This window comes from Nipponia nippon, unplaced genomic scaffold (genome assembly GCF_047370975.1).
Source record: "Nipponia nippon isolate SJK-2023a ecotype South Korea unplaced genomic scaffold, ASM4737097v1 scaffold_5, whole genome shotgun sequence".
NCBI classification, from domain to species: domain Eukaryota; kingdom Metazoa; phylum Chordata; class Aves; order Pelecaniformes; family Threskiornithidae; genus Nipponia; species Nipponia nippon.
In genome coordinates, this window is record NW_028262369.1 from 57,000,214 (window position 1) to 57,024,554 (window position 24,341).

Consider the following 24,341-nt stretch of genomic DNA (forward strand, 5'->3'; position numbering starts at 1 on the left):
AAAACACCTCTCCTGAGATGACAAACCACTATTGTGCTTTTTGAAAATTACTTGACAATTTGCTGAAAAACAACTGTCTCTGGATGCATACAGAAGCAGCAGCAACACATCCCAGGGTTTGATATCCTTGGACATATTACATATCTAGGAAAAAACAATGCCATCAGAAGCAGGCTCTGCAATACAACAAAAAAGCAAGAGTCTGATACTAAAATATGTTCATATAATGACAGCGTGAGTGCAAGAGTACATCTTTTTTCCATCCCCAAGGCAAAACACAATTTTCATCAGAATGTTTTACCAAAAAAGGAAGGGGGGGGGGGGAATAAATAAATCAATTAATCAACTTACATGTGTACTGCAACCCAAAGAATACAGAACAACTTACTGATAATCAACAAATATATGCTATTTTCCTTACCTGAGTTGCAGGAGGAGACAATAAATCTGATTCTAGTTCCTTTAATGTCTGCAGTAAAGAGGCTACAGCTTCATCATTTGATACAGACCGATCATTAACTGCTCTGTTAAACAGAAATACTTTTTCAGTATCAGGTTGATTTGTAGTAATGTTAACATACATTTGATTCGTTCTCCCCACTGGATGATCGTTAAGTTTTGATGCACTGTTTATTACACAAAATACTATGAATACGCACAGAAGTTAGCAAGTTTTGTTAATCTTTAACCATAGGATTTCTAAATAGTGCCACAAAGGATTTCTTCAGAAGTCTCTATTTTATATCAGTCTGAAATCATATCATGCAAATTCAGGCTGTAGCAAAACATCACTAGTATTTTACTCTGCTGCCAAAGAAGTAAGAAATTACTGTGACTTGGCCACTCATTCCTGACCCCTAGCTTTTCCCTGCCATGCTTAATGGAGTTTCCCATTCTAAACTTGCAGAGGTGTCGATTAACCTGTTTTTTTGATTGCTCTCTAATCAGACTGCTGCAGTTGCCAAACTACCAAATGACTCTTTCCAGTAGGGTTTTTTTTTTTTGTAGTTATTCTTTTTAAGCAAGGTCACTTCACAGATTTAGTTCAAATGCAGGCACGCAAGCTTCTAATGGGAATGGCTACAGTGGGATGACAATAACCAGAGTCTGCTGCCACCACAAAACCATGGTTTCACAGAAGGTTAAGTCTGGTAAGCAGATATACCACTCACTGCCTTCAGCACAGGGCTCTTGGCTATGACCCACACAAGCTCAGAAGCAGGATGGAAAGAAAACTACTGTTTTATGAACAATACTCACTTATCTACAGTTTTATATATGAACTCATTCAGGTGCACAGCTACAAAAAGCAACTGCTGTCTTATCTTCTCTAGCTGTTGTTGCTGCTGTTGCAAATGAAATTCTTCAGTTTCCTTTATCGTGGCCTGTGTGGCATTTTGATCTTTGTTTAAGGTACAGAAGAATTCCTCCTGACGGTTTGGAGATGGGAGATTTCTTTCTCTTTCTTCTAATATTGTCAGTATTTCCTGCAGCTCTTTAATTCTTTGTTCATCCCTCTGGTGTTGCCGTTCCAAGTTTTGCTATTTGAACAGAATAAGTAGTAGTTAATTGCTTCTTATACACACACGTATATATATGCACATACACACATGTAAGTGTTTTTTGGTTTAGTTTTTTATACACACACATACAGACTGCAAGTAAAAGCATCACACCTAACTAGCATATCCATCTCAGTGTTCCTTAACTCACAGACCACTTTTAGGGGAAAGCTTACAGTACTGCCTTCCAGGGCCACCAGGAAGCCATTTAATGACTCTGGAGTGGGCATTTTCTCCATCCATTTCCAGACATGGTGACAGACAAGTCTCCCAAGAGCCTGCAAAACCTCCCTCCTCCTCTAATGAAAGTGAAGGAGCTGAGAAACAAGAAGGGTGAAATCGGTACTGTTGCAAACCATAATTAGGAGCCTAGCTCAAAATAAGGGCAATGACATGAAAAGCTAGTTTGGTTCCGTTCTGTGTTTAAGCCATATTCTTCCTCTGTTAACAACTGGCAATTCCCAGCATAGGCAAAGATGTAAGATCAACTTCTGTCAACAATAAACCCAGACACAAAACCCTGAAAACAGCTGTGTGTGAGAGATGCAGGAAAAGAGCTCATCTAACGCATTTTTTAAGAATGCTTTGTTTAAGGGAAGGAAACATTTCAATTAGAGAACACCATCTACAGGGTTAAATCCGAGTCTGTGGCCATTTCAATATAAGGCAAGACTTGCAGAGGCATTCTCACCAGTCTCTCTTGATCTCTCTGCCAGTCCTTCTGTTTCTCTAGCTCTATTTGTTGCTGCTGTCTCCGCTCTCTCTCTCTCTCCTCTTTCTTGTTTTTATCTTGCTCTTTCATCATCTTGAAGAGCAACTGCAGTTGTTCCCAGTCAGCTTTCAGCTTCGCTTCTCTCTCCTTCTGGGCCTCTAAGGAACGGATTACCTCTTGCTTTTGATCCTGAAGAGATTCCAGCGTAGCTCGCAATTTGTCACTGACCTCTCTCTCCTTCTGGGTTTCTTCACAGCACATCTGTACTTCGGCCTCTAGCTGCCTTTTGGAACGAATGGCCTTCTGGTGTGTTTTCTCAATAATAGCAGCTAGCTCCATAGTTCGGGACCTCTCTTCTTTGAGCTGGGCTTGGAGCTCTTGAACAAAGGCTTGTTCTAGCAGCGACTCCCTGTGCTGACAAGAAACACCTTCTTTCACTCTCATGCTCAACTGTTCTGTCAAAACACGTTCGTGATTCAAGGAATTCAGGAGCTCCAAGGAACGATTTTTCTCAGCATCCAAATTTCTCTGTAGCTCTGACAGTTTGGTCTGTTCCTGGGACAGCAACGCTTCACAGCGGGAGTGCTCAATCTGAAGTTCCTTGCGAAGATTATCATTTACCATCTGCTCGTGCTCTAAGGATACGGCCAGCTGGCTATTCTGCACTGATTGCAACTCCAAGGTAGCCTGCAGCTCCTGTTCAAAAGGGGGAAGCACATATTAATAGTCCAGCACAAACACTCATTTGTGGGGCAGGAAGGCATTTGGCAATTTTCAACCTGCTGTTTTATCCAGGAAGAAATTCAAGACTGAACTAGATGAGTAAATTAAAAAGTTTAATTTAAAATTCCAAGTTTAATTTTCTAATTACAAGTGCCAGAAGTATGCGTGTTAGCAACATGACAAGTAACAAAACCAAAGACTGTAATGTTCAAATATCTTCCAGTACATTATTTTTTTTCTTCAATTAGTAGGACCCTCATTAGGAAATCACTATTCTTTACATCACTCAATCACCTTAATATGTGACATCTGAAGCAGAAATAACCCATGTTGATGTAAAAAGAACCAAAAATCTAAGCAGTAAGATAGATGTAAAACCTCTGGATTTTACAGCTCATCTATTTAAAGCACACAGTACAGACTGATAAAAATAATCCATCCGTACATCCATTTTGGGAGCCAGCCTTTCTTCAGAAGGAAAGGAGCAACTGAAGGAGCAGTCCCAGGGCGCCTGCAGACAGTCAGAGCTAGCATTGCTGTTGTCCTAGCAGGGGAGTCTGCCTACCCCCCAGCCAGCATCACCTCTCCTCTGATCTTATAGAAAGCCAGGTCAGATGCTAAGTGGCATCAGCTTTCTGTAGTACAGCTTCAAGGGAGGATTTGGGAACGCAAGGCTGCAGCAATGTGAAGTGCGAATGATTTAATCTGCTGCACAACTACACCTTGGGCAATGCACTTTCTCTTTGCCTTTGCTAAGATGGTCCCTGCCTTCCCTGCATGAGCAGTCTTTTTGAAGACGGAAGATGTTAGCACCATGTCCTACCATGCAAGTAGTAACAAAAATCCCAACAGACAAAAATCCCCCACAAACCTAAACATCTACCAGAAAGATGATGTGAGAGGCCAGACTTCAAGGAAACAGAGTCAGAATTGTGCTTCCTCACTTAGGGCATTTAACTAGTATTGTTTTGGAGTTATCCGATAGAGTTTTGGTTTGGTTTTTAAGTTTAAAAAAAAAGGTTTATGTTAAATCTTCCTTTTCCAGTCACTGTAGGCCTTTTACAAGAACCGAGTCATTGCTATCACAGTATCAAAGAAAAAGCTGTTCATTTGTTTTCTGTTCAATTTAGAAGAAAGGGAACAAAAAAGACTTTAGTTAACCTCCAAAAATATGGAGGTTATATTGGAAAGGGTCCAGTTACTCTCTGCCAAGCATATGTATCATTGGGTGGTTTTCTTTATAACCTCAGTTGATCATACACATCACATCCTCATGGCACGTTTTCTCTGGAATAAAGGATGCAGCTACACAATTGTAGAGTCTGGATCTCCCTACACAGCAAGGGGCAGTACAAAACTGGTCCCAAGAATGTGAGAGCGTAAGGCTTCAAAACCACCAAAAAGAGATGGGGGGGGGGGGGGGGGGGGGGAGCAGGGCACACAGGAGAAGCATGCAACTTTTGCTTATTTCTGCATGTGGAATTAAGGTGGGTAACTGAAAGCTTTGTGCTTCTGTGGAAACAAAATAAATGCTATGTACATTCAGTAAAGGTTTGGTGTTTTTTTCAAAGAGTTATTAAACAAAAAACATTGGACATGAAAAAGACTGCAAAAATAACCTGTTAACTTCATGCACCAAGGGAGGTGAACTGAAGCACTGAGATGTAGGGCATTACCTCCAAGGCCTTTGTCTTTTCAACTTCTGCTTTCTTATGCTGAAGCTGTTGTTCCTCAAACAAACCTCGTAGCTCTGTTTCCTTCAGGTGTTCAGTCTGCAAGTCTTCAAGTGCCGCTGTCAAATCCTTTTCTTTTTTTTCCAATTCAAAACTGCAAAGTTGAAAATGACACTTCTATCTACGTTCAGAACAGAACACCCTTCACCAGCAACTCAAGCAAGATGTTTTGCGTTTCTTTGTGTGAGTTGGTCTATTGCCTTGTTTCTTTAAGATGATCTCTGCTCTTTCTAAAGAGGGTCAGTTTTCCAGTCACAGCTATTTAGCATCTGAAAACATTTGCCTCCATACAAGCAAAGCTAGAATTGCTTTATTTAGTAACAATTAAGAGGTAAGGAGAAGTTATCTATCCTGGCAGAGCAAAACTGTTGTCCTGTGAAAGAAAAGAAAAACAATCGCATACACTAGGAAAAAGGGGAGGAGTGGGGGTGGAGTGGAGGAAATAAAAACAAACAAACAAACCAACCATACACAAGATGACAGGCAAACAGAAATACCAACCAACAGACTAAGACAAAAGCTGGAGGAGTGGGGTACATCAGGGATACAGGGATCTAGTCTGTTCACTTCTAATACACCCATACAACATGCACTTCTTTCCACAACCTTCTCAGTCAAGGCTACAGAAAAAGTAAACATAAAAATTTGAATTGAAGAATAAATAAATTTAAGCAGCTAGTAAAGAAAAATAAACATATCCATGAAAAGTGAGAGAGGTTAGTTTTCCTCCTTGTGTTTCCAAGTGCTAAGCCATTTGTGGATCCAATGAGTATAAAGCTTTTTCAGACCTGTTGATAAATAAAATAAAATAAATTAAAATAAATCTACTTCTCACCGTAACTGTTTTATTTCCCTCTGAAGCTCTTCTTGGGATTTCTGCAGCCTTTCATTCTCTTGCTTACTTTCATAAAGCTCTGATTTCAGGGCTACTTTTTCTTGATTCAAGAGATTACATGTTTCAGAGGCTCTCTTCTGCTCCTCAGACAGGGTGCTGTGCAAGTCGCTTATGATAGATTTTTCCTGCTGAAGCTTATATTCTAATAATTCAACTAGGATAAGAAAATATTAACAGTTATTTGTATTACAGAGAACTTGACAATGTTATCAGTTACACTGGTTCAAACGGGGGGGGGGGGGGGGAGGGATGACAAGCAAACAAACAAATCAGCTATATCGAAGTATTCTTGTCTGCAGAATTTATTTCTTTTCAAACATGATATGAATCAGCAGAAAGATGCACATGCATACTACAGCTCTGCTGCTAGTGAACCAGACAAAGCAAGAAGAACATGAAAGCTGGGTGAGACTACAAGAGCTACTGTGGTATACTGTCATTAACCTGTTACTAATGGATTCTAAACCTCACGAAGCAAACCCATCCATTTACTAGCAAACATACATAATAAGAATTTCCTGAAAACCAACAAGGGTATTTTACTATCCTTGATGGGTTTTCTACATGTATACACTATTTAACAGTCATCCTTCAGTTCTATTGTTTTGGGTTATTTTAAATCTTCTCTTTGCTTTTCACATATTTTTCTTAACTACTAATATTAGAAAGAAGAATTCTTTCCTCTGCTAAAATCCCAGGAAACCTGAGTGCATTAGTAAAACTGAAGAATTGTACAGCAGCTGCTTCTTTGCAAAATAATCTTTTTTTCCTTTTATCTTCTAGGCAAAAAAGGAAAGAACTGACATAGAAGACCAGATAACAAGAACTTGGCGATTATTACCTTTCTTCCGAAGGTGGTGTTCTTGTTTGCTCCCATGATCTTCTGCATTGGTAAGGGTTTCCTGCAACTGCTGTAGCTTCTCCTGATTCTGAAGATGCGTAATGCGTAGCTGAGCTCGGAGGTCCTGTATTTCAGAGAGCAAGCTATTCCGGTCTGAGGAGAAAAGGTGCTCTACAACCATCTGCCTCTGTTCCTCCTGAAAATGAACCAAGTCCTATTAAATCTACAAGACTATTCCCATATTTTCTACAAGGATAAACCCTAGAGAAACCCTTGCAGTACAGATTTTATAGAGAGGCAACTTCAAATAACTAAATTCATGCTTCATATTAATGCAAAATGTTAACATTAAGTAACAAAGAAAAACCCCACTTCCCGAGCTTCCAAATAGAATAAGAGTTACTAATAATAGTTTATACATAATAGTTACTACAAACCATCCGGTCTGAACCTAAAAACTAGATAGTATCAGCAAAAAACTCCCAAACAGAGATACAGAGTTAGCTCAATGTATACCCTTTGCAAGAGAAGTCTGTAAAGCTCTAGATGGAATCCTTCCCCTTGTCCCTTTTCATCAAATATTTCCTTCTCACTATCACAATCTTTCTGGATGCCAGCTAAAATAATAGGTTTTGTAACACCATATACAGAGTTTGAGAAAAATGGTATGAAGTCATAGACTATGAAAGCCTACTGATCCCACACAATCCGGATTAATGCACAAGTTAAGATTTAACAACGGAAGTAATAAAAATGTAAAAACCATAAAAAAATACAGGGGAATAGAGGAAGTGATTCATGAGCATAACACTAAGAGGTTTTCTTACTTGTTGTTTCATGATATACTCCAGTTTTTCCACTAATGAACCTTCATCACCAGACCCAGGATTGGAGAAGTGAGACTTCAAGTCAATTTGCAACACATTTCTCTCCTCCTCAAACACACTCTGTACCGCTTGCAGAAGTTCTCCTCTCCAGTCAGCAGCAATACCTGAATGTTCCTGTTAAAAAATAATAAAAAAAAAAAAAAAAGCATCTCTCTCAATCTCTAACGCACTGTCTTTCATATCATTACTGTGTAAGAGTATACCTATCTGTTAATTTAAGCAGACCAAAGGTGTTTAAATCTCAGAAAGGCGTGTTCAAATCTCAAAGGAAAGAGTCCCTTGCTCCTCATACTAATACTGCATGTACACTAATTACATAACAATATACGTTTCTATGTATATAAAAAACTGGTTACCTTGCTTTAAAGGATATTTTTATTGTCATACCTTGTCTCCTCTATCTGCCACCTTGCTAAGGTAATCTTTCAGCGACTGTATAGCATCCAGCAAGGCTAAGCCCTCCTTCTGCCATCCCTCCATCACCGCTCTGGTCTGATGAACATCTTTCAGCTCCCTAAAACTAAAGGGACGTTCTGACAAAGCCAGTATTTTGCAGCTCTCCTCACATACCATCTTCAGCACAGTCTGAGAAGGAAAAAAAAAAAAACCAACCATGCAGAATGTTAGGAAATAGGCATCAGCATCCTGACAGTGTAAGAGTAGGATGGGATAGCACTAGTGTCCTGGTTTCAGCTGGGATAGAGTAAATTTTCTTCTTAGTAGCTGGTATAGTGCTGTGTTCTGGATTTAGGATAAGAATCATGTTGATAATACATGGATGTTTTAGTTGTTGCTAAGTAGTGCTTACACTAGTCAAGGACTTTTCAGCTTCCCATGGTCTGCCAGGTGCACAAGAAGCTGGGAAGGAGCATTGCCAGCACAGCTGACCCAGACTGGCCAAAGGGCTATTCCATACCATATGACATCATGCTCAGTATATAAGCTGGGGGAAGAAGAAGGAAGGGGGGGAGACGTTCAGCATGATGGTGTTTGCCTTCCCAAGTAACTGTTACGCGTGATGGAGCCCTGCTTTCCTGGAGATAGCTGAACACCTGCCTGCCGATGGGAAGGAGTGAATGAATTCCTTGCTTTGTTTTGCTTGTGTGCACGGCTTTTGCTTTACCCTTTAAACAGTCTTTATCTCAACCCACAAGTTTTCTCCCTTTTACCCTTCCGATTCTCTTCCCCATTCCACCGGAGGGGAGTGAGCAAAAGGCTGCATAGTGCTTAGTTGCTGGCTGGGGTTAAACCACAACAACTAGACAACAAAAATAAGGCTGTCCAAGGCTGTGATACAGATAAAGGCACGCAGGTCTGCCCTGCTACTTGGTATGCTTAATAAACTAAGAATACACATATGCACACATACATATATAAAGTGAGGCAACAGTTACCAGATAATTTTTATCTCCCAACAACTGAGGTCAGTATGTAAGAATACAGTAGCCCCTGTATTCTTAAATACTGTATTCACAACATAAAAGTACAAATGGCAGCCTCGGCCAGCGCATCTTATTGCTGTGTACATCAACACACTAATATGCAATTAAGCCAAAAGACTGTACTTTATTATTGTTGTTTCTGAACTATTTAGCTCACTTTCCTGGAAATAAATTAAAACCTGTCAAGTCTGAAGCCATGTTACTAAACCCCACTGATGCCAGAAAACTGAATTACATATTTAGACAACCTTGGCTTAATTTAGCAGATTACGTACAAATAACATCTCCCAAAATAATCAGTCTTAATAATTTACACAGCGGAAATTGTTACCTCTGACATTATGAGGAAAAATAATCTCTTTTAAATAAATTCCCTGTTCACAAACTATTACATCATGCACAGATGTTTCCTGGTCTCTTTTGAAGGAAGGTCACTGGAGATTTAAGTCTTTTTCTACATACATCTCATCAGAAATATCCCAGCCTTGACATGGAGCTGTTCCTCATTACTACTCACTTTAACAACAACAATACAGAGTACTTTTCTTTAATTCTTTATATTCTTTCTTTGCACTTTTTTGAATGACTTAACACTTTTGAACCAACTTGAGTTGCTTTTCTGTCTCCAGAATCAAAATAGTGATTACTTCAAGAACCAATGCTAAATGATGAAAACCTTTAGTAAACATTAAGAACAGAAGCACACAAAAGTGTTCAAACTAAACATTCAGTACTGGAATATGCACTCAGATCTTACAGCCAGTAAAGTCTAGATTGATGATTGACAAAAGAAACTAAATAAAAAAAAAATTCTCTGTTTCTTAAGATAAAATAAAATTCACCGCTTCCATGAAGTCTATGAAATTATGCTCTTTGAGAACTGTAAATTTTTTAGATACAGCATCACAGAATGGTTTGGGTTGCAATGGACCTTTAAAGATCATCTAGTCCAACCCCCCCTTGCCACGGGCATGGCGACATCTTTCATTACATCAGGTAGCTCAAAGCCTCGTCCAACCTAATCTTGAACACTTCCAGGGATGGAGCATGCACAGCTTCTCTAGGCAACCTGTTCCAGTGTCTCACCACCCTCATCATAAAGAATTCCTTACTTATGTCCAATCTAAATCTACCCTCTTTCAGTTTAAAACTGTTGCTCCTTCTCCTGTCACTATAGACCCTGGTAAAAAGCCCCTCTCCATCTTTCTTATAATATATATTGAAAGGCCGCAAGAAAGTCTCCCCAGAGCCTTCTCTTCCCCATGCTGAACAACCCCAACTCTCTCAGCCTCTCTCCACAGGAAAGATGTTCCAGCCCTCTGATAATTTTTGTGGCCCTCCTCTGGACCCACACCAACAGGTCCATGTCTGTCTTGTGCTGGGGACCCCAGAGCTAGATGTGGGGGTCTCACAAGAGCAGAGTAGAGGGGGAGAATCACCTCCCTCAACCTGCTGGCCACACTTCTTTTTATGTGTGTGAGCACACAGTGCCGGCTCATGTCCAATTTTTCATCCACCGGTATCCCCAAGTTCTTCTCTGCAGGGCTGCTCTCAATCCATTCATCCTCCAGTCTACTGATATTGGGGATTGCCCCTACCCAGGTGCAGGACCTTGCACTTGGCCTTGTTGAACTTCAGGAAGTTCACATGGGCCCGTTCCTCCAGTCTGTTCAGGTCCCTCTGGATGGCATCCCTTCCCCTCAAGTGAATCAACTGCACCACTCAGCTTGGTGTTATCCACAAACTTGCTGAGGGTGCACTCAGTCCCACTGCCTATGTCATTAATGAAGATATTAAATAGTTTTGGTCCCAGTACAGACCCTTGAGGAACATTCCTCATTACTGGTTTCCACTTGGACATCAAGCTGTTGACTGTAACTCTTTGGACATGGCCATCCAGCCAATTCCTTATCCATCTAGCAGTCCATTGATCAAATCCATATCTTTTCAATTCAGAGGCAAGAATGTTGTGGGGGACCATATCAAAGGCCTTACAGAAGCCCAGGTAGATAACATCACTTGCTCTTCCCCTTGTCCACCGATACAGTTGCTCCACTGTACAAGGTCACCTGATTAGTCAGGCATGATTTCCCCTTGGTGAAGCCATGTTGGCTGTATCTATTCACCTTCCTGTGTTCAATATGCTTCAATATAAGTTCCAGAAGGATCTGTTTCATGATCTTACTGGGCACTGAGGTGACGTTGAAAGGTCAGTAGTTCCCAGGGTCCTCCTTATTACTCTTTTTAAAAAAAGCGGGTGTGATGTTTCCCTTTTCTCCAGTCACTGGGGACTTCATCCGACTGCCATGACTTTTCAAAAATGACGGAGAGTGGCTTAGCAACTATATCTGCCAATTCCCTCAGGACTCTGGGATCCATCTCTTTGGGTCCCATGGACTTGTGTATGTCCAGGTTCCTCAGGTGGTCTTGAACCTTATCTTCTCTTACGATGGGAAGGACTTCGTTCCTCCAGTCCCTGTCTTGAGGTTCAGAGACTTAAGATGTGAGAAGAGTGATTGCCAGTGAAAACTTGGCAAAAAAAGTCATTGAGTACCTCAGCCTTGTCAGTTGTCACTAGTTCTCCTGTCTTATTTATCATATGTGTGCGTGTAGATACGTGTTTTCTTTCATCTTCCTTTTCCGTCCGATGTACTTGTACAAGCCCTTCTTATTTTTCTTCCTCGCATTCCTTGCCAAATTCCCCTCCGACTGTGCCTCAGCTTTCCTGATCCCATCCCTACACATCCAGGTAGCGTCCCTATATTCTTCCAAGGTTACATACCCCTGGTTCCACTGCCTGTGTATTTCCTTCTTACACTTCAGTTTGACCAGGGGGTCTTTACTCAGCCATGCTTGCCTCTTGCCTTCCTTGCCTGATTTCTTAAACATGGGAATCAAAACCTCTGGTGCTGTAAGAAAGGTGTCCTTAAATAGCTGCCAGCTCTGTTCTGCTCCTTTATCCCTAAGGGAAGTTTCCCAGGGACTCCCATCCACAAATTCCTTAAACAACTGAAAGTTGCTCTCCTAAAATTTGGGGTTGTGACTCTACTCTGTTTTTCAAAGAGAGCTCTGTACAGTCAGTATCTCTCTTTTTTTTTTTTTTTTTTTTTTTTGTACATAGAGAGAAACCCCACTGACTCTTCTTCCTTGCCTGCTCTCTTCTGAACAGTTTATAGACATCAATTACAAATCACATGATTGGAGTGATGCCCCACCAAGTTTCAGTGATAGCAATTAGATCATAGCTTTCTAGCTGCACAGTTACTTCCAACTCCTCCTGTTTGTTACCCATGCTGTGTGCATTGGTACAGAGGCACTTCACTTGGGCTGTTGACTGTGTCACCTTTTTGGAGGAACAAGCCCCAGTTCCTTTGAGGCATTTCATAGGTGTTTTCCTGTTGGTTCCTAACACATCAGCCACCCCTGGCTCTTCTCTGTTGCTCAAAACTCCATCCCCATCTCCCACTAAGTCTAATTTAAAGCTCTCCTTATAGGTTTGGCCAGCGTATTGGTGAAGATACTCTTGTCCCACTTGGTCAGGTGAATCCCATCAGCTCCCAACAGATCCAGCTTCTTAAAGGTAGATCCATGATCATAGAAACCAAAACCTTGAGTATAGCACCAGCTACATAGCCAGGCATTCACCTATTTGTGTCCTCAGTCCTGGACCCCTTCCTCTGACTGGGAGGACAGAGGAGAATACCAATGCACTCCCAATCTTTTTAACATTGATCCGAGGGACATAGAGTCTCTTTTGATGGTTCCAAGTTGCCTTTTTACAGTATTGTTAGACCCTACATGGAACAACAGGAGCAGATGATAATATGTAGTGTTCACCAGGCTCTCAGTGATGTCACAAATTCAAGCTCCTGGTAGGCAGCAAACTTCTCTAAGGAAATTGTCTGGATGGCATATGGGTGCTTCAGTGCCTCTCAGTAAGGAGTCTCCAATTACTAATACTTTACATGCTTTTACGGTGGCACTGAATCTAATGCAAGTGGGTGGTTGCATCAACTTTGCATGGTCGGCTTTTCCTGGATCATGTCAGTTACTCTATGTGCTCTTCATTCCCCATCCCCAGAGCATCATGTCTCTTATGACGGGGCACATCAGAGGATGGGGGAAGGTTCTTCCTCCTGCCCCAAGCAGAGATAAAGGTCCAGTCTCCTTCATGTTGTGAGTTGCTTGTGTCCGTCAGCTTGAGTTTTAGTTCAGGCTTACCTTCCCCTTGCACAGCCTTCCTTCATTGCACAGATCTTCCTTCATTTTGCTGAGCAAGCTGAAATAATCTGCTAAACATTTTAGGAGGCAGCATTCACTTTCTAGGAAGTGTGAATCTTCTAGTTTCTTACTACTCAAGTTTCTTCAAGTATTTGAAGACTCCTTGTAGCCTGCTGCACTTACCCACTTCTCACCAGCCTCACAGATGAGATGACTTGGAGCATTGAATTTATCCCTTTCATCAGCTGGAGTTCCTGGAATGGCTGAGAGCTTTTTCACTTGCAGCACCAGAGTCCCAGGCATACACTTTCTTAAACTTGCCTTACTGATTAGAGTAACCAATCACTGCTCAGTCTTCTGTATATTCTTCATGCTCTTTGAACTGACTCAAAAGATTCCTCCACACTTTGTAGTGGTGTTCCCACAGCTCTCCATCATAGAAGAATAGGAAGAATAGGCAGGGGAGCATGATGTCAGCTAGCTATGCTTACTTACAAGACAGCTTTCTGTAAAGCCTCCAATACAAACCCATAAATCAGATCAGTCAGTCCTTGTACTACCACATTTTGGAACATCACCAGTGCTGTCCTAGCAAAAAACTTTTTAAATTCTAACAAGCACAAGCAAGACAAATGTCAGTAAAAGTGTCACGAGATGCAAAAACAACTCAAAACCCACAATCAACTTGAAGTTTAAACCATTACAGAGCAGTTTACAGTGTAAAGGCAGCGGCTAATTCTATTTTACATTAACATTTCATTTTCACTGTTTCAGTTTTGATTTTCTCGTATGTTTATATTAATCATACATTACCTTCAGCTGTGGTGAAAGTATTTCCTTTTCTCTCATTGATTCCATAATATCTGGAAGCATTCCACAATACTGCAGATAAGCCATGAAACTAGTATCTAGGTGGTCTGATGTTCGTAGCTCCTGCTTTAGTTTAGCTGCCAAATTTGAGCTGGTATCTGAAGAAAGAGACAGCCCCCCACCCCCACAATTGTTACACAGGGGAAAAGAACTTGAAACCAGCATAACCACTTGCAAAATAACCATGATTTCTGCTGCTAGTATGAATGCAGTGTTGGATGAAGTTAGTTGGTTGAGATCTCAACTAACTTAAACAAGTAAAAAGGTTGTAAGTTGCCTTTAGCACCAGAGAAAGTTAAGTCAGGACTCACTAGAACCCCACGCCTCCTTTTCAGTATGTAAAGATCAAAAGGTAAAAGCAGACTTCCACTACCACAAATACACTGACACAAATACAAGTCTTTAACCACTTGACAAAGGCATAGCTTTAAAATAAAAGATCTACAGTAAAAGAAAATGGGAGAAAGAGGAAACATAATATTTCTATACTGAAGTTAACAAAAGGTAAAAGGAATCTACAAAGAAAGTTAAACTTACTGCTGCCATATGCATCGCTCATTGCATCTATGGCAGATGCTCTTGATCTTACATCATCTTGTGAATCAGAAGGGGTTAAAGTTAGATTATCAGCTTCTCTCATCTGCTTGGAAATAATTTTTCACATTAATTTAGTTTTCTGAATCCATCTGTAGAGTTTTCTGCGTTTATAACAACTTTGTTACTAGTGCAGATTTTAGCAAATGCCTACTTGATCATAGTGTTATAGATAGCGAATACCACGATGAATGCAACATTGGTGCTCTTTGGAACCCATTCTATCTCATTTTTTTCTCCCTTTCAATAGTCTTAAGAAATAGACATGTATTGATAATGAATTGCCCTTCAAGAGCAAGGCACAAAAACATACAACCGAAGATCCATTTTCTGAAGTACAGACAGGAAGATAATCCTGTGAAATGATACAGACACAAATATATAAAATATTTCCATTAAAAAGAAAAAGCCCTATTCTCCAATTTTGAGACAGTCTCTTCTAACACTCAACGACAGATATTCGTACGTGGAGAACTGTTACAATAAATTGAGTACCATCGTAGCAAAAAAGTTTTACAGGTTTTAGCTCAATTACTTGCACATGAAGTATTATCACAAATTTATCAGTTACTTCCATGTAGCATCACTGCAGAAGTACCAGGATTTGAAGAGTCCTCTCAACAAATATTCTGAGAGCACAAGAGCAATACTCATATTTTTTACTGACACGACATTAACAGCGTGTAGATATGCAGGATGCAAAGCCTGCTGCAAGTGGCTTATTGATTAATTTTATGTTTTGGAAGACTGTTTTCAATTATCAGAAGCAGTGGTAAACAGTGTTTTAATACAGGCCAGAATTTGCTCCACTATCCGACAGTGAAATAGGAACTAACAATTGTACGTCCAGATCGTTAGTGGACCTACCGCTCTCGGTGTATAAGTTTCTACTACTTGGAGCCAATGGCCCAACAATGATCCGAGGGGAACAGAGCTGAGCAGTCTCGTTTAATTAGAATTAAATCAGACATGAAATATCACTTACTAAAATCATCTTCTCCATATCTTGGTCATCATCCACAGAGTAGGTACTTTCAGAGAAAGCTGGAGATTTCCTATCTACTCCCACTGCTGCTTCCTCACTGCCATTTTCATACAGGTTAGAATATCCCAGCAATACAAAATTATCTTCTTGCATGTATGACCTGGTGTGCATCATTCCAAAATCTGTGCTTTCAACTTCCGAAAAGGGTGTCAGATGAAGCACTGGTTGAAGTTCCGTGCTTATATCTTGCTTTCTCACAATCTCAGGTGAGCCCCATGAAGCCATACCTGCAATGAAATTTTGGAAGTCTTTCGAAGAGTCTTTGCCTATGTTCAAATTGTGTTTTGGAGAATCAGGAGTTTGATGAATTTCCAACATTGGCTGGCAATGCTTTTTCAAGTCTTCCTCCTCTTCAGAGCTCTTGATCGCATCCAATTCCTGAGTCAAGATATCTTCTTGTGATTGCTTAATTTGAGTTTCTGGATTTATATTGTGAGTCATCAAGTCAAACATAACTTTATCTTTTTCCTACAATGAAATAACATATATTAATTGTTTAATGGAATTTAAATATGATTTTACAAACTGAAAAACATGCATTTGAAAAGATCTGCTCAAATTTAGTAGTCATATCTATTATCATTCCCAGGTTTTATGTAAAAATGATTCAACAGTTTAGTATATTTTATATGCCAGCTAACCAGGCTTTTTGACAAGTATATCATCAATAGGAGAAAAAAAAAAAAAGTAAAATCTGTATAATAAGCAAATGTATTTCTGCAGAGCTGACTTTTGTATCAATCAGGAAACAATGGTATTCCTTGTAGCTGTGTAGATAATTTTCCTACTTTCAAATAAATACAAATTAAAACCTGTTGCTTTCCTAACTGGACAGATCTCCTGAACTATCTTAAGGCTTAATTCCTGACCCAGGGGACCAGAAAAAAAAAGTTGGTTAAGAAGTCTACAGACGTTTCCTATGCCTGCCATTTCAATGCAGGAGAAACTGTTGACCATCTACTTCTAGTCACTGAAGGGAAGAGCAACATGGATTCACATGTCCCATCATGTGAGACACACAGCAGCCATACATACCAACGTGCTATAGCCTAAATTTTGGTAAGGCCATACTTTTACCTTTTGGCATCCTGTTTCCACAGGGGTACTCTACCCATGTTTTTATTTTTCCAAGCATCAAACAACAAACTTGGGTCTCTGTTGATCAGCAACACTGCAGACCATTTCTCAAACTCTGACTCCATAAAAACAGACACACTAGGTCAGACCGAAGTCTTTCTACCCAGCCACCATCTCTGACAGAGGCCAACAGGGAAACACAGCTAGCATGGACAGAACAGGTGTCCATCTTCCCCAGTTCTTGCGATCCTTGCACATAACTATCTATTTTCCAGCCTGAGCACTTGGGTATCTGAATGGCCACAGAACCGTTCCAGCATCTTTCCCATAGTGTGAGGGCATGGTCACTGACCAGGCCAAGGCTAGACTTCCACCTTCAAACTGCAGAGACATCTGAATAATGTCAACACTGTGCCATGGAGTATGCAGATAAATCCCTGCCTCCTTGCTACAAGGGCTCTCATTTAGTCAACATTTCTATATAAAGAGCTTTCTTCCCTTCCCAAGGCCTGTTGAAGTTATTGTTCTTTTTCTATGACCTTAATGCTCTTTTCAACAAGCAGGTGTGCCATAGACACCACAGGAAGGCTGCTGTTGCAGAGCCACTGCTCCAGGAAGCCCCACTGCTTGCTCCAGAAGTCAAGAAGACAAACCTTCTTCCTGTCTTTTAGCCCCTAAACCTGTTACTCCATCTGGAGGCTGACATCCAAATGGAACATCTCTGAACCACATCATTAAAAATACCTTTACCCTCATCCTTATAACCTCAGGGATCCAGTGTGGTAGGACTTGCCATCACCAAGTGATTAAGGAACCCTAAGGCAAACTTGCTGTAATTCCAGGGCTTACTGATGTCATTAATATAGAAACTCCTAAGGGAAAAGTAGGCACAGGTGTGCTCATGGCAAAGGCTGTGCCTCTTCTGTGATAGAAGGGAGACTCCAGAACATATATTGAGCATGTCAAGCTGCAGCTTCTCTTCTAATGCCTCCACCACTTGTGCAGAAGGTCTAACTGCCTTACTCTCTCCACATTTTTAATCTTCAGTGCCCCATGCACTGAATCCTCTCAAAGCCCCCTCTCAAGCTGGCCAACTCACTGCTTTAAGAGGGTCTGTTTTCCCTTCTTGCTGCTTCCTGCCCCCACCCTCCATCCCGACTTCTCTCTTCTCTTCAAATCAGGGATTTTGGATCCCTGGTTCTGTGATTCCCTCTCTGTTTTACTGTCATCATCCTGAGGAAGGTTTAACAGGACTAGAACAATCTTTCTGCAAAGGAACGCTGCCAGACAGCAAAGCTTTGCTTTGTCCTTGCAAAGTAGTACCTTCCCAAGAATGGCTGCCCAGCTCCCTGCAATCCAAGGTCTACAGATCCCAGGCCACATATGCAGTCAAAATCTTTGTTTGACAGTTCTTGGTTGACTTTTTCCTTCAATAGCTTCATCTAAGCAATTTTATCTTAAAATTACTTGACTTCTTAGATACTGTGGCCAAGAGTCTAAATGATGCACTGTTTGAAAAAGAGACTTCTTTTAGTTTATTTTAAACCTGCCACCATGCAAATTTCATTTCATCCTCCATACCTCTTACATTGTAAGATACACTGAATAACTGTTCTCTCTCACATTTTAAACCGTCACCTTAATTCTTTTTTATTACTCATCCATCTTGGCTGATAAGTCCTAGCCTGTTTTAAGCCTAGTGCTAGCTGCAAGTACTTTACCCTTTTAGCTGCTCCTCCAGCTTTCATTTTAGTACATTTCCTAATTTTCACATTGTTCCCACATTTGAACCCAAGAATAACTGTAGGAGTTTTCTTTGCTCCTCTAAGAATGTTGCGTTTGTGTTATGTTCGCTATTACACAAAGGCTCTTCAGTGTTAACAATTTGAGCCAACTCTCATTTGCTATTCAGGGTTAAGTAAAGAGCTGCTTAATCTGAAGCAGGTTTTCTGTCTCATACGCCAAACAGCCATCATTTCTGTTTCTCTGAAGATGTTCTGTATAATGGCATTTAGCTAATCCATACTAGAACATAAGTACCCAAATATTGTTATTTTTCCCCTTCTCTAATCTCAGGCTTATGGTCACCATCTTGCTCAGATAGTTGTACTCTAAACCAAATATTGTACTTTTCCTTACACTAGGATGAGCCAGATCCATAGGAAAAGGTCTGTTGTAATGAATGCTTGAAGACACGGTAGTTTGCTTACTTTGACTCAATATATTCTCCAACTTTGATGATCCTACCTCCTCAGCTTACTTTAAAACTTGTAGCACTTAAACATGGAAATACATATATTGACATATATACACGAACTTAAACATTTCAGAATGTTTCTACTTGAAAAGTGATTTTTAAATCATTTAACTGCCCCCAGAATTCCAGCATATCTTTATATCCTTCAAAATTTTGCCAGTTCTCTCTTCACTGAATCCTAACTTCTTTTTTGCTGAACCTAACTCAGAATTAAGTTCTTCTTTATAAGATGCCATCTTTACAATTACATTCTTTTCATTCTGTGAAGTGTTTGTAGCCTTTAACTCTCCCTGCATTGTGTTCAAAGGAAAAATATTTTTTACGTGAGCCATTTCCGTATTCATACAGATTGTCTATTTTCCCATACATTCTCAAATAGTATCTACAGTAACTATGATTTTAAAGTTGTGCGTGCACCTCACACCATGTATGTATTTTACCTGACAAACAGCATAAATAATGCAGTTGGCTGGAACTCACACAGCATATTCTGGTAATGTAAGCTTATAACAGATAATCTCAGATAAGCTGAGATGAAGCAGCTGTACTCTTATTCTGGACAAGAGAAAGACAGTGTTGCTGCATGTGATTTCCACCAGAAAGCTGATAACTGATCTTCATAAGTTACTGCTACTACTAAGTGGCTATTACAACTTGAAAGAACCCTATAGAGACAGACAAAAAACACAGCCAATAAATCTGGTACATAGTGTATATTTGGTTCTGGCAGTTATTTATGTTCTTTAAACAGGGACCTAACAATCACTATCTGTGTAAGCAATGTGGTCCAGTAGACCACTACACTGGAAGTCGGGTGGCTAAGCTCTGATGCTGCCTTGTATACATACATTCAATGGTCTGATGCACATCATTCTGCATAAGTCATTCAATGCTATTCCCACCTGATCCCTTTTTCTGAGGGATTTCTGAGACAGACCCTGAATGTACACTATCACCTAGGCAAATGGCACTGACCCAAACTAGAACTTCAAAGCAAATATAAATACAAACAGTAAGGATCACACATTTTGCATACCTACACTCTTCATTTCTGCTTAAAAAGTAAACATAAGTGTTTTTACATAGTAATTATCCTATCATTTAAATAAGGTGAGATGGCATTCAAGTATAATTTAAAGAAGATACATCCTAAATACATCAGCATAGCTCAAGGATAACAGATGACAGCCTAATTAAAAGCAACTGTTATTCCTGAGTACGTTTTAGAAACGAAGAACTGCATCCTATTGTGATTGCTATGAAATGAAATGGCAAAGTAGTATGAAACATTCTGTAACATGACGATAAATCTGCAAGTAGGTTTTTACCATTAGTGATACCAATATTAAAGCTCAGTTATTTTGCCTAACTTGGAAATCCAATAATTCTACCTACAAACCATCATTTCTACCTGGTGCTGAAAAGCCATCTTCCCGTCCCACCACAAAGGGGCAAGTAGTACAGTATAAATCTTGAATAATTTCAATTTTTATACCCATATCATACTGCCAATCAGGACCCTCAAAATCCACATAAACCTGACACCTAACTTCTCTCCTTTCCTATGCACTCAGAAACTCTTTGCATTAAGCCCTCTTACTGACTTGTATCATCTCTGTAAGCCAGCCTTAAAAGACAGTAAGTTGGTATATGACAGACAACTACAGCTCTCTGAAAAACAAGTCATCTGGGTCCTACTGCTTTCCAAAACCAAGTAATTTAATAAAAGTTCACATTAGGTTATCTGGTTCTAGAAAAGATTCAGAGTAAATATGAGAAAGAGTCACAGTAAATAAAGATTACTAAAAAAATATGATACATGACAAAGTATTTTCAAGTAGTTCTCCAAGACAGCCATAAAGCATGGCAAACACAGTCCTAGTAGCTTGTGGTGGGTGGACCTTGGGTGGCTGCCAGATTCCCACTCAGCCACTCATTTACTCTCCCTCCTCAACAGATCAAGGGGAAAAAAGATGGAAAGAGCTCGTGGGTGAAGATAAAGACAGGGATATCATCTACTAACTACTCTCATAAGCAAAACAGACTTGACAAAAATGTATTTAATTTATTGCCATTAAAAATAGAGTTGGATGGCAAGAAACAAAGACAAACACTGAAACGGCTTCCCCCCCGCCCTTTCTCCTCAGGCTCAATTTCACTCCATTCCAAACTCCTCTACCTCCTCCCCCACAGTGTGGATATCTGCTCCAGCATAGTCTCTTCCATGGGCTGTTTCTCACACTTCCTCCCCCCGGCTGTGCAGTGTTTTGCCCATTTTTAAATATGTTTTCGCAGTGGTGCCATGCACGTGGCTGATGGGCTCAGGTGTGTCCTGTGGTGGAACCAGCTGTGCACAGCACAGAGCAGCCCTGGCCTTTTCTCATAGAGGCCCCCCTGCAGCTCTCCCACTACCAACACCTTGCCACCTACAGCCAATACATACCTTAGGATCCATGCCCAAAACCATATCCAGCTCAGAAAAACTGTCTGGATTGGGTTTCCATGCATCCTTGTCCTGTTCTTAGACCTTCCAGGCATCTACCTCTAGCCACTGCTGGAGAAACTACACAAAGATAGACAGACCCTTCAAGTGACTCACCACAGCCATTTTTATGTCACAGTATTCATCTTCACCCTTTCTTACAGCACTGAAAAGGATAAACTATAGGGCTTTATATGACACATAAAATTGGATTATTTTAAAAAATAAATACTACTATTAAAAAACAAATCACATACCAGTTTATCAGTAGGGGAAGCCAGTACTGCAAATGACTGATCAACATTTGCTTCCAGTTCTTCCAATTCCTTCATTCCTTTTTTAAGGGCTTCACTTTTTCTTTCTCTCTGGCAAAATGGCTTGAGAAGGTTAGTCTCTTCATGATCACATTGCTCCTTTGGCTTGTACGACTCCAACTGTGAAATAAGTTCACCTCTTTCCAATTGTAAACCTTCAAGCGCTTCCACATATGCCTCAATTTGATCTTTCAGTTTTGCAGTGCTACCTTGCAGTTCATTGATTTCTCTCTGATAAGCTACTTCTTTCTGATTCAGTGCTTGCACCTGGAAGCCAAGTCTAGAAACTTCTAACTGAAGACTATAAACATCTTGAGCCTCACTTGCATCTCTCTTTTCCAACTCCGTTTGAAGCTCTGCTGCCTTTTTTGTTAAGTACTGCAACTTGCTTATATCAGCTTCTCTTTGATCTGCCATTGTCTTCACTTGCATATCTTTCTCTAGAATATTTGCTTCCCTTTCTCTCACAGTATCTTCAAGTTCTTGAATGCGAGAAGCCATCCTCCTTGCTTCAACCTCTCTCTGAGAAAAATGATTTTGGAAAAGGCTGTACTCTTCCTGAAGTGCATCGTACCGTATTCTCAGAGAGGTCAGCTCTGCAATGTGCTGCTCTGATGACTCTGGTAATTTTTGGCATTTTTTCTCCAAAATTTCCACTTCCATTTTGAACCGCGATTCCTTCTCTTCCAGTTGCTGCTGCAGAGCTTCTCTAGCAGTTGAGACAAGCTCTAGTTCCTCCTGAAGTTCTCTCACTTTGGAGAGTAGCAACGCGTTTCTTCCGTTTGGATCAATATCACCCTGACAATCTACCAGTCCCTTCTTCAACTCATTCTGAAGGTTTTCCACTGGCTTTCCCAATGCAAGTTGATAAAGATCGTCTTGGTTATCACTAACTTCATGACATACTGGTCCAAATTGTGCCAGCTCTTTTTGAAGCTTTTCAATTACTCCATGGAGTTGCTCTACCTCCTCATCTTTGTCCTTACGCAGCCTTTCCTGGTCACCACGAAGGTGCTCAACAAGTGATCTGAGTTCTTCAATTTCGGCTTTTTGGTCTTCCACAACCTGAGCAAAAAGATAAGGTCTGAATATTACTGTACATAGGCAGAATTACTATTGCACATAGAGTTTAAATTACATTTTTCTTCTGAATCACACAGGCATTAAGTCACACATTTAACAGCAGGAAGTACTGCACACTTCAGCTGGTAGCCACTCAGAATACTCTGTACTTTCCTAAGAGAATTATCAAACAGATTTCATTTACAATAAGATTCTGTATACCTTGCTTTCCTCAAAATCAAGCAATGAACATATAGTAAGTACTCTTACTTCATTCTCCAGAGTATTTTCTAGCACATGCTGGAGCCTCTTGATCTGCTCATTCAAGTGATCAATTTCTTGATTCTTTTCTTTAAGCAGTGCTTGTGGGAATGACAAAGCTGAGGAATCACTAATACCCAAGTCCTGATTTTGCTTCACATGAAGTTTTGTTAGATCCTCCTGATCAGAAAAAACAGCAACCTCATTAGAAAGGACTGACTTTGTCTCCCAGCCTAATGGCAGCACAGAACTAAGGGCTTTATTTAAACATTCTCCTCCTTACTATAATGTTAAAGTAAGGAGAACACAACTACAAGAACACAACTACAGCTAAATTGTTTAGATTTGTACCACTGGATTAGATTCCCACAACATTTCTCAATTTTCAAGGTAAAAGATGAACTCTCTACTTGCCAGACTGACAACCAACCAGTTTTCTAACTTGTAACATTTGCTATGACTGTAGAGGTCAGGAATGGACAGAAAACTGTGTAGTGTTTACTAAATGACAACACTGTAGTTCATAATCTGTCAAGGCTAGAAAAAAGTTAAGTTTTTTATTTAAATCAAATAACTATAGAAGATAATGCCATAAGCATGAATCTGGAGTATGGGGGGGGGGGGGGGGGTGTCACTCCATGATAGCCAGCATTATTAGCATTGCAGTACTTCTAACAGTACTACAATATTTCCTTGACAAGAGAAACAAACTAAGTATCTGTTTATAACATCACAAGATGAAGACCACAACACTCAAGAAAGGAGATCTCTGAAGTTTTAGCTGGTACACACTAAAGCTAAGAAAACCTACCTTTAAGTGTGTGTTCTCTAACTGAAGCTGGCTGATGCTGGAAGTACTAAGGTTTTTTTGCATCTCTAACTGCAAGTTCAGCTGCAGTATCTCCTCATTTTTACTGATCAAATTATCTTTATATTGTTCTAGTTGGTCTAACAAGCTTGCAATCTAAAAAAAAAGAAGAAAATGCATAGTTCTCTCAACTAGGTCCTCTTATTTAAGCAGGAAAGATAGAACTTCATTCATCGCCTTACTTACTGAGAGCAAGTAACTTCAGCAAATTCTATGATTTAAACTCTAATTAGTTTGCATTAATAAAATACTTGAGGCATAGAAAGAGAGTAAGAAGCTAGTGTTCCAGCTCCTCAGCTGCAAAACCAAAGTACTGCAAAGGTGGTTCTCCATCTTCTTTAAAAATAAATAAATAAATAAATAAAAATCTAACTGCTTATAAAATATATGTTAATCTATGTTCTGAATAATCAAGCCTTGACCACTGATGTTATTTGACATAACAATAGAAGACATTAGCATTTGATGTCTAATGTAATCACAAGCAGTTAACAC

At 40.1% G+C, this 24,341-nt stretch overlaps 1 protein-coding gene across 4 annotated transcripts in view; it reads right to left on the reverse strand.

The window, feature by feature from the left end:
* PCNT (pericentrin) overlaps positions 1-24,341 on the reverse strand; it is a 103,609-nt gene that overhangs the window by 14,148 nt on the left and 65,120 nt on the right. For 3 of the 4 annotated variants that reach the window (XM_087732094.1, XM_087732093.1, XM_087732092.1), the window contains 14 exons: positions 23,790-23,942; positions 22,988-23,158; positions 21,599-22,720; positions 15,466-15,993; positions 14,424-14,529; positions 13,830-13,984; positions 7,741-7,938; positions 7,294-7,467; positions 6,467-6,662; positions 5,566-5,779; positions 4,674-4,824; positions 2,254-2,970; positions 1,261-1,541; positions 422-524 (listed from right to left, as the gene is read on the reverse strand). In XM_087732094.1, coding sequence (XP_087588220.1) covers positions 422-524; positions 1,261-1,541; positions 2,254-2,970; positions 4,674-4,824; positions 5,566-5,779; positions 6,467-6,662; positions 7,294-7,467; positions 7,741-7,938; positions 13,830-13,984; positions 14,424-14,529; positions 15,466-15,993; positions 21,599-22,720; positions 22,988-23,158; positions 23,790-23,942 — 4,269 coding nt within the window. The remainder of the gene's footprint in view (positions 1-421; positions 525-1,260; positions 1,542-2,253; positions 2,971-4,673; positions 4,825-5,565; positions 5,780-6,466; positions 6,663-7,293; positions 7,468-7,740; positions 7,939-13,829; positions 13,985-14,423; positions 14,530-15,465; positions 15,994-21,598; positions 22,721-22,987; positions 23,159-23,789; positions 23,943-24,341) is intronic. The other variant, XM_087732095.1, reaches the window with a different exon arrangement.